This window comes from Fukomys damarensis, unplaced genomic scaffold (assembly GCF_012274545.1).
Source record: "Fukomys damarensis isolate Sample0158 unplaced genomic scaffold, DMR_v1.0_HiC HiC_scaffold_24, whole genome shotgun sequence".
NCBI lineage: Eukaryota > Metazoa > Chordata > Mammalia > Rodentia > Bathyergidae > Fukomys > Fukomys damarensis.
Window position 1 is genome coordinate 72,114,103 of NW_022900936.1, and position 10,541 is coordinate 72,124,643.

The 10,541-nt window shown below is 48.6% G+C and overlaps 1 protein-coding gene across 1 annotated transcript in view; it reads right to left on the bottom strand.

Annotated features, from left to right (window-relative positions):
• Window positions 1-10,541, bottom strand: part of Irak2 (interleukin 1 receptor associated kinase 2) — a 54,932-nt gene that overhangs the window by 10,735 nt on the left and 33,656 nt on the right. Inside the window, exons 6-11 of the mRNA XM_033768071.1 lie at window positions 10,187-10,381; window positions 10,040-10,104; window positions 7,886-8,000; window positions 5,930-6,039; window positions 4,050-4,245; window positions 2,136-2,198 (exon numbers count right to left, since the gene is read on the bottom strand). Of these exons, the coding sequence (XP_033623962.1) occupies window positions 2,136-2,198; window positions 4,050-4,245; window positions 5,930-6,039; window positions 7,886-8,000; window positions 10,040-10,104; window positions 10,187-10,381 (744 nt within the window). The remainder of the gene's footprint in view (window positions 1-2,135; window positions 2,199-4,049; window positions 4,246-5,929; window positions 6,040-7,885; window positions 8,001-10,039; window positions 10,105-10,186; window positions 10,382-10,541) is intronic.

The following is a 10,541-nucleotide window of genomic DNA, read 5'->3' on the forward strand; positions in this document are numbered from 1 at the left end:
AATGAGATACTTAATAATGTGAAATAGGAAGTAAAGGGCTAAAGGTGTAGGGAAAGTGGGAAGGGTGGGGGAAAGGTAATAAGGGAGAGGAAAAAAATATATGAGAAACTGAAAAAATGGAAATAAAGTGTTTGTAAATGGGTAGGGGAGGAGGGGGTGAAGAGAGGGCAGGGACAAGGGGAAAAAATGAGAATCAGACCTATTATGTAAAGGTATAGAATCCCAATGATGAATGTAATTGTATTGTATACCTAGATTGTACCAATAAACTCAATAAAAAGGAAAAAAAAAGTTAAAAAAAAAACAACAACAACAAAGGATAACCAACCAGCCAAAAATAAAATAAAATAAAACAAGCCCCACTCTGTCTGTTTCCCCAACCAGAAAATAGGTGGTTCAAAGATCTGACAATACTTCCTGCCTGATACTACACCATCAGGAATTCAGCACTTGCAGACTAATAACTTCTTGGGGACAGGGGATGCTCTCCTGATTCTCTTGTACCCCTTGGATCACTTGTGCCTCTTCAATGGCTATCTTTTAAAGAATTAAAATGATATGGGCTGGGGATGCAGCTCAGTGGCCCCACGCTTGCCTGGCAAGCATAAAGTCCTGAGTTCAATTCCCTGGTACCAAAAAAAAAAAAAAAAAATAAAAAATGATCTTAGCCAGTCACGGTGATGCACGCCTGTAATCCCAGCACTCAGGAGGCTAAGGCTGGAGAATCACTGTGAGTTCAAAGCCAGCCTGAACTACATAATGAGACTCTGTGTCAAAAACAAAAACAAAAAGAAAATTATAAGTGTTGAAAGTAGACAAATCACTAGATAACAGTTGAAGCCTCTGTCTGACTTGCAGATGCAGAGGCCACCACTATCTGCACAGAACCACAGTATTCACAGTGATTGGCCTTAAAGAGCAACAGGACAGCTCATCACCCTGTGGGTTCCCAGTGGAAGGACAGCTTATCCAGCAAGCGGCACTGCGAGTGCTGAGAAGGGCCCTCAGGAAAATGCCCAGATTTCACAACAGAAAGTCAGCATTCCCACAGAGCAGTCACCAACTGTACCCTCAGGCAGGAAGCTGGGCCACACCAGGGCTGTGCCACATTAATCACGAAAGTATTCTGGAGAAAAGCACTGACCACGAATCCAAAGCAAGTCTCAGGCACAGACAATAGAAGGAACAGAGAAAGGCACGCACAGCACCACAAGGATGTCATCAGCAAAACAAGAATGTGAGATGATCTATATAGGACAGATGACCCACTTTATACAAAAACACAATGACAGAAAGAAAGAAAAGGGAGGAGGACCAGGAGAGAACAGAACAGTCATAAGAAACAACCAAAAGATCCACGTATGGTGGCACACACCTATAATCCTAGCACTCGGGAGGCTGAGGCAGGAGGATCACAGTGAGTTTGAGGTCAACTTGAGCTAAATACTAAGTTCAAGGCCTGCCTGAACTACACAGAGAGACTCTGTCTCAGACAAAGAGACACTGACCTGGTCCCAGGAGACCTGCCTAGAATCCTGGCTTTCTGGTTCAATAATGCGAGAACACAACACAAATGTCCAAGCCCACTTTCCTGATCTGTACACCAATACCATAACCCTATCATGAGGATTCTGTGATGATCCAGAAAGATAATGTATGTAAAGTGGCTGATACACTGTGGTCTGATATTTCTGAAATGACATCATGTGGTGCACACACATGCACACGTGTGTGTGAAATCTTTGACATACAAAATGGAAAGTACAGTTTTCATTATGAAAACCTATTTAAGAGGCTGAAATAAACTTTTATGAACTTGAGGACAAACCTATGTAACCAGCTGGTAGGTAGAGAAGGAATGGGTTTTTCCTAAGCATTCTGTTTTTTAAAATAAATTTTATTTTATTTTGTTCCATTCCCCCATCCCTTTTCCTCCCTTTGTACAAGAGCTTTGCTTCCATTTTTTCCTTCCATTTTTCTGAGGATTCTAAATTCCATGAGCATGAAAAAGCTGGTAAAGCCTTAGGTTTAAAGCTACTCTGCATAAATGGAAATCAAACCCTGGACTGAGGTGTGCAGAGGTGGACACAGCCACCCTACCCACGCAGCCCCAAGGCCCCATCAGACCCCCTTACCAGGTACACGGGGCTCCGGCCACTGTCCATCGCAGGAATGCCAGTGAGGACCTCTGCTAACACCTGCAGAGAACAGAACACGGGCTCGGCACGGGTCAGATGCTCCAGCCATGAGGGGAGGCCATCTGCACATGCACGTACATGCTAGGACTGTTTTGTTTAAGAATCTGTCAGCAACAGCAAGCCTGCTGTGTCCCTCTCAGGGGAAGAAGGCACACACTGGCAGGTATCTGCACTGTACACAAGTCTCAGCATACCTACAGCATGTTTTTTCCACAGCCTTCTTAACACTTTATTCATTACTCCTCCATTCCTGAGAAAGCACAGCCTGGACCCATGATAAGTTTGCACTAACAGGAAATGTGCTCTGAACCAAGCAACTCTCTGCAGAGACAACAGCACAGTGCTTAAAGCCAGTTCTGGGTTCAAATCCTGACTATTCCTTACTGCTCAGGTGACCTTTGGACAGATCACTAAACCCTGAACCTCAGTTTCCTCAACCGGTAAGTGTGGTTCTAAAGGTTGTGAAGAGGAGTGAACACCCCGCTCTTAGGATTGAATCTCTCTCCCCAAAACCCTCTGGAAGCAGAGTTAGGGTCATATTTGCAGCCAATAAAGATGATATGTTAATAACAGATGGGCAATGACCAGCAGGGAGCAGCAGAGGGCACCACTGCAGCAAGTGGTACCAGAGCCAGTTGAAAAGTGAACAAGTTCTGCTTGGAAGAGAGAGAAGATGGCTCTTCCGCGTGGCCCTGTAATGGGGAGCCCTTCACAGGGCTCAGGAAGTGCTCACCAAACACACTGAGAGGGCTGGGGGATAAGTAGCTCAGTGGCAAAACACTTGTGTAGCATGCCCAGGGCCTTGAATTCTATTCCTGGCACTGCAAGAAAAGAAACAGAAAACACAAAACAAATACTGGGAAATGCAGTGTGATCCCCACAGGAGAACCAAAATTCAACCTCACAACTATTGGCCAAGAGCCAGGCTGAGCCAAGAGGGAGAGGGAGCCAGTGGGCCTCCAGCTGGACAGCTGGAAGGATGGATGAGGGGATGGAGGGATGGGTGAGGGAGGAAGTCAGCTGTGACACCAAGGACTAAGCCAGAAAGCTGAGAGTGAACAGAAAGCAGGAGCAAGGCTATGAAGGTCAGAGTGACAGTAGCAGGCTCAGGGCTTCGGCAGAGTGGTATAGCTTGTGCTTAGCATGCACCAGGCCCTGGGTTCAGTCCCCATGCCAAAACCTTAAAAAAAAAAAAGTAGTAATAATAATACCAGTCAGGACCAGTTGGTACACATTATCCCATTCGTTTTCATACTTCATTATCCTATTTTGCAGAAGATCGGGCATGCACAGAGATGGGGGTCAGGAATTGTAGGTGACATGGCTGAAAGTAACTTAGTTGGACCTGGGCCTCGATGCTCAGCAGCTAGTGGTCAGGCAGCTGCTTCTTAAGGAGCAAGAGCCTGTCCTGCAGTGCACACACATAATCTCAGCACTCTGCTGAGGCAGGAGTACTACAGGTTTGAGTCCAGCCTGGGCATCTTAGCTACTTAGTGAAACCCTATCCCATGATAAAAAACAAGAAGGGCTAGGGATGTAGCTCGGTATGAAGGTTCTGGGTTCAATCAATCCCTAGTGCTGCCAAAAAAAGAAAAAAGTTGGTGAAAGTGTGGCTCAGTGCAAAGTTCTTGCTTTAGCATGAACAAGGCCCAGGCCTTCATCCCAAGCATATCTCCCTCCCCCTCCCTCCCTCTCTCTCTCTCTCTCTCTCTCTCTCTCTCTCTCTCTCTCTCTCTCTATTAGATGGAACTGCTCAGGCCTGGAGGTTGCTCCACAGTGTGCTGTGCTTAAAAAGGGGCTATGGGTTAGCAAAGCAGTGTTGGCCCACATCTGAACAGGGGAGATCCTTACTATTCCACAGCTGAAGATGTCCACACGCTTGGTCAGCTGCCCGACCCTGATGAAGTCTTCAGGCACATATGCTGCTGAGGCCTGGAAAAGGTGGCTCTTCATCACTGTGTATTCTGACCTTTTGTCGACCGGATACATCTGGGCCACTGGATGAGCCAGTTTAGGGGTGAATTCCTCACCCAGCAAAACATTGGAGCTGCGGAAAGCAGAGAGAACCCTCATTCTGAGTTAGACAGGTTGCCACAGAGACCCTTCTGGAAAATAGTGTGGAGTATGTAACCCCTGCAAGGGGAGCTACTGAAGACCCTCAATACAGAGGGTCAGAGCCAGCCCTGCCACAGGGAAACAGGGCACTGGAGTCCAGGCCTCCAGCAAATATGATGCACTGCCCAAGAGGTGCAGCTACTGATCCCTGCAGAGGCCCACCCTTATCAGCTCAGCCTGCCAAACCCACTGCCTGTGTTGGCTTGTTTTCTTCCAAGTTGTTGACCTCTAGCTCTAGCTGGCTGGGAGAAGTCCACATACCAGCGTCTTTTGTGACTAACTTCCTCAGTCATGGGGAATAAGAACAGCAATTTAAAAAAATTTTTAAAGAGCAATAAAAATACCCTTTGACCCAGTCATCTAGTCACTGGGAGTTAACTCAGAGAAATATTCCAAGGAAAGGAATAAACCAAGATGCATATGTAAAACTAACCCCAAAAAGTTGTTTTTTTTGTTTTTTTGAGACAGGGTCTCACTGTGTAGTTTGGACTGGCCTTGAACTCAATATGTAGCCCAAGCTGACCTCAAACTGGTGGTGATCCTCCGACCTCAGCCTCCTAAGTGCTATGATTACAAGTGTGTGCCACCACACCTAGCCCAAACAGTGTTTTAAGTAGTAGACACCAATTCTCAATATCCAATCTTAAGAATGGCTAAGTAAGTAAGTTATGGGAAAATCCCATCAAGGGAAGACTAAAAAGTTGTGAAAGTGTGTGATAATATACCGCATAGGGAAATGCTTACCATGTTCAAATAAGAAGGAAAACAGAAGATGAATTGTTAACCAGGTAACCAGGCCACATCATGGATTTGTATGGGGAGGGAGTGAAACAAAAAATGAGAATTGGGGTGGGGATGTGGCTCAGCAGTAGAGCACCTGCTTAGCACGCACAAGGCCCAGGGTTCCATCCACAGAACCACAAAAAATGAAAAGAAACATAACCCAGAGGTCAGTGAATGAGTCACAGTGGTGGGTCACTGAACCTCTTGCTCTTTCATTTCCTTTTTCACTAGTACAACTATTGGTGCAAGAAAACAGAAATCAGGGGAGAGAAAAAGGAAAAGGCTTCTATGCTTGCATGTGCCAAACCAAAGGAGGACTTCGGGGAACTGGGAGTCCTACGGTTCTGGGGCTATTTCTGGAAGAGTTTTCTGGAATCTTCTAGAATCTCACCCCATGCCGCCAGTCCCCAGATGGGGATCTCTTACTCTTGGAGAGATGGTGCTAAGATGCTGGGGGACAGGAAGCCTCCCTGACAAAGATGCTGTGACCAACAGGTACATAAGCAAGGGTCTCTGAGAAGGGCTGAAACAGGGAGCTCGAAGTCCCAGACATGGCTGAGAGCTCGAGGATGGGGTCCAAGTGGTCCGCTGAGCAAGTGAACTGTGAAAAGCAGTGGGGTATTGGAGGGCCTACTGCAGAACAGCAGCTCAGCGAGCTCAGTGTGGTGACAGCTGGGCACTGTATGCTGAGAGCAATCAGACCCAGGGCACAGCCCAGAGACAAACACAGACATAGGCAGCAAGGGGGCCACAAGAGAAGGGAGTCAGGAGCAGGCCCTCGGAGGAAGCAGGGTTGAGCCTCAGCCAGGCCCTGGGCAGTGCAGCCTTCCCACCTCTTGATGTTGCCATGGATGATGTCCAGGATATGTAGGTGCTCAACAGCATGAAGCAGCCCTGAGCAGATGCTGACAAGCTGGGACCAGGGCAAGGGGTCTGAGCCACCCTAGGAGAGAAGAGGAGGAATGAGGATCACACCAGTACTGAAAGCCCAGTCCTTGCTCCCAGGTCTTCCTGCCCTCCCATTTGTCCTCAGCAGCATGGCTTACTGATGCTGTCATGTATTTCATAGCAGACAGACCAGACCTACTGTCACACTAACTGCATGACTTTAGAAAACACCCCCAGTGTCTCTGAGCCTGTCTCCTTGGGTAGAAAGTAGAAATGCTGGGCATAGGCACAGTTCAATGGCAAAACATCAGAATTTGCAACATCATGGTTTGGTTCTGATCTCCACTCCCAAGAAAAACAAAGACCATGACACCATAATGATTCAAGGGACCACAGAGAGCCCTCACATAGTGTCTGTCACATAAGTACTCAAAATCCAGCCGCTTTTACCAGGACTATTTCCCCGCCAGGAGGAGCTTGCTGAGAAATGCTGGGGCTTGTTTCTGTTCAGTGTGCTTAGATTCCATGTGTCCTGAAGGCAATGTCAGAGGGCAGAGGGGATGACAGGAAAGGCTAAAACCTCACGCCAGCACTGGGCTGCTGCTGTTACACTAACACTGAATCTCCCGGCTACAGCACTGCCTGCTCTCACCCATGGCCTGAGCATCCACACCCTCTAAGAGCTGGCCTGCTGAGACCTGAGGCTACCAAGCCTGGGAAGGAAAGCCTTGCTCTGGCGCTGTGGCTGTGCTCCTGGGGCACGTTGCTTGACCTCTCTGTGCCAGGGACTCCATGTCTGGAGAATGGGAAAGCACTTCTTTGATTCTGACAAGGCCTGGAGGAGGTGATCTGCCTAAAGCCCCGACCAAGGCGTCTCACACAGGAGGGCTCATCAAAGCCAGCAGACAGCCGTACAAGGCGAGTACAAGTGATGCCTGTTGTCCACTGAGGGAAGTGACAACTGTGCTGTGGATGACTCTCCTTTTGTCTGAGGAGGTTATAAGTGGGAGATCTTGTTTTAAAGATTATAATTTATTTATTTATTTATTTATTTATCTGTTTCTGAGACAGGGTCTTACTGTGTAGTCCAGGCTGGCCTTGAACTCACTATGTAGCATAGGCTGGTCTTCCACTTGTGGTGATCCTGTCTCAGCTTCTACAGTTTGAGGTCATAGGTGTGTGCCACTGTGCCTGGCTTAAAACTATAATTTTTAATCAGGCATGGGGGGTATATGCCTTAATCCACCTACTTAGGAGGCTGAAATAGGAAGATCAAAAGTTCAAACCCAGCCTGGCAAACTTAGGAAGACCCTGTCTCAAAATAAGATTAGAAAGGGTCAGGAGTGTTTGTCAGTGGTAGAGCATTTAAAGTAGGCACAAGGCCCTAGATTCCATCCCCAGAACCACACACACACACACACACACACACACACACACACACACACACTCATGTGAAACAATATTCTAAAGCTACCAATGGGCATATAGTGAAAGTTTTTCTCTGTCCTTGCCCCAGCTACCCAGTTCTCTTCCCCCATACTGATAAACTGCTTGTGTCTGTCTCCAGAGTCGCTCATGAACACAGAAGCAAGGCGTATAGTTGAACATGTACTGTAAAAATCTGCCTCCTGTTCTATATCCCTACCTCGGACCTCTTTTGTGCTCCCAATGCACTGGCTAACGTGTCTAGAGCAGTGAGGGGCAGCACTGGTACTTTGGCGCACCTATCTTGTGCCTGACTTGAATGACATCCCTCTTGGCAAATAATTCTGCCAGGCCTTTCCTGGCACAACTCCTCCCTCAAAGCCCTCTCCTGTCACCTGGATGGCCCCTCTTCTGTCCTCCCTTAACCACGATTCCCTACCATGCCCTCTTCTTTCCCTGACTATGAAGACCCTTACCTGGCCCTGCAGTCTGTCCTGCAGAGAACCATTTGCCATGTAGGGGTAGATCAGGCTGTGAAACTGTCCGCCGGTGCAGAAGCCCAGCAAAGGCAGCACGTTGGGGTGGCAGCATCTGAAAGCAGTCAGCAATGCAAGGTAACGATCAGACATCAAGGAGACCCAGAGATAAGCCTTCCCTCCCTCCCTGAGCTAAGCAAGCAGGGAAGCCTGGACCTGCACCAGGTGGTCTGACAAGCCAGTGGGGCTCTTCCTACAACTTTCTTCCTCTGGCTGAGTCTCCACTCCCTCCTACTCCCCTCCACCTCTCTGACTATTCATGCTTGGCTGTTTCCAAGACACTCCTCTCTTGCCTTCTGAAATGAGGGTGTCCTGCAGCAGGCTCCTCCCACGGCCTCAGGAACAGCTCTAAACCAAGCCCCGGAACTCTAGCCCAGCCAAAGCTGCCCAACACCATGTCTAGCCCTGATTCCCAGGTTCTCTGCCCTTGTTCATGACCTCAGTTCAAGGGCAGACACCCATCCAGCTTCAGGGAACCTCAGCTCCCACATCTCATTAGTTACCACTCAGGGTCACAAACAGCTTTCAAACTGCTGCCTCCATTCCCTTCTCTTCACCTGCGGTCACACCATCCCGGCTCCTGGAGCCATCCTGCCTCACTCTGCCACACCCTGTGTGCTTGTTAACAAGTCAGTCCCTGCCAGACACAGGCTCCTCCAAGGGCACAGAGACTGTATCTGTTTCATGTCCGCACTCCCTGGAGCCTGGGGGGTGGGGGCAGTGCTGCTCAGGTTTCCCAATCCAATGAATGAGAGAACGATGAGGTGGAGCAAGAGTTTGGCTTCGTCTGGATGAAGTGTGTGTACATGGACATGCCAGTGTGCATTCCCACCGTGAACGCACAGAGAAGGCACTGAACAGAGTCTTTCAGAACATCCTTCAAATTAATACAGCAGGGCTGTGGAAAAGAGATGCCTCCTATTTTCCTATGCATCATTCTTTTCAGGCTGGGGGCGGAACCCAGGGCTTCACACATGTGCACAAATACTAACCACTGAGCTACACCCCTGGCCTCTCAGCAAACATCCGCACATGACCAGTTAGTAAACGTTTTGTCCTTGGTGCAGCCTGCAACTCCACTGTGGCTACTCAGCTGCACACAGCAGCCGCAGATGATGTGGAAATCAGAGCTGTGTTCCAGTAAAACTTTGTCACAGACACACTGACATCGGAAGTTCATAGAACTTGCACGTGTTGTGGGTTAGTACATTTTTCACCCATTTGAAAACGTACAAACAATTCTTACCTTGCTGGTTGTGCAGACAGAAGCAGGGCCAGAAGTAGCCCATGACTGCCTGTTTGCCAGCACCTGCTCTAGTGCATCCCGGGTTAAGATGGCTCCACCACTGGAGCTGCGGTCTGTAAGGCTTTGCCTATTTCAAGCCATGGCCCAGGAACAAATTCCTTCCCTTGTCCCTCTCTGGTTTAACCTCTGCCTATAGGTGCTACACAGAGAAAGTATGGGCTCTGGAGGCAGGCCACACGGGCTCAGTCCTGCTGGTGGCTCTTCCTAGTTGTGTGATTTTGGACCAGACACAGCTTCTCTGTGCTTCAGTGTATCCATCTATAAAACACTGTGTTAACAGTAGCCGTGTCACCCAGTTCTCATCAGGACTGAAGGAATTCATATGTGCTATGATTTGAATTCGTCCTCCAAAGCTGATGTGCTGGAAATTTAATCCCCTAATCCACATTCATGGCATTAGGGGCGGGGCCTTTGGAGAGGAAACTGGGATTGATGAGGTCACCAAGGTGGACCCCGGTGGTGGCGCTGGTGGCTTTACAGGAAGAGGAAGCGATAGCTGGGCTGGCTAGTTGCCCATTCCCTGTGATGCCCCTTGCCATACTCTGATGAAGCACAAGGCCCTCACCAGGTGAAGGTGTCATGTTCTTTCCTTCCAACCTCCAGAACTGTGTGATAAACAAACCTGTGTTCTTACTAAATTTACCCCCTTTGTGGTGTTCAGGTATAGCACAAGAAATGGATGAAGACAATGTAGAGTGGAGCAATGGAAACGTGCCTGGCACACAGGAAGCATTGTGCAGAGGTCGCCCGTCATCATCACTGAACAGTGTTTCCCAAGGGAAACTCACCGGAGACAAACCTGCACTTCTGCCTGGAGGAACCTTTCTAGGGACCCTGGACCCGAGCAGGCTGCCTGTGGAGAAGAACAGAGGAGCTAAAGACCTGGCCCCATGATTGCATGGAGCCACTATCCCAGGAGAAACCACCATGCCCACCTCTCGGAGCTTCTTAACGGCCAAGAGGACCCCATGTCTCTGCCCTCGGTACACATCAGCAAAGATGCCCCTGCCGATCCTGTGGCTTGGGCCAAAGTCACTGGTCGCCTGGACCACATCGGCCTCACTCCAGAGAAGGCTGTCTCCAGAACAGCTCAGAAATCTTTCTTGCTTAGGAATGGAAGTGCTGACATCCTGAGAATCCAGAAGGAAGACACAGAGATTATTATGGAAGCTTGTTTTTTTTTTTTTTGGTACCAGGAATTGAACTCAGGACTTTGCTCTTGCCAGGCGGGCACAGCACCACTGAGCTTCATCCCTGGATCTTGGAAGCCTTTTTTTTTTTTTTTTTTTT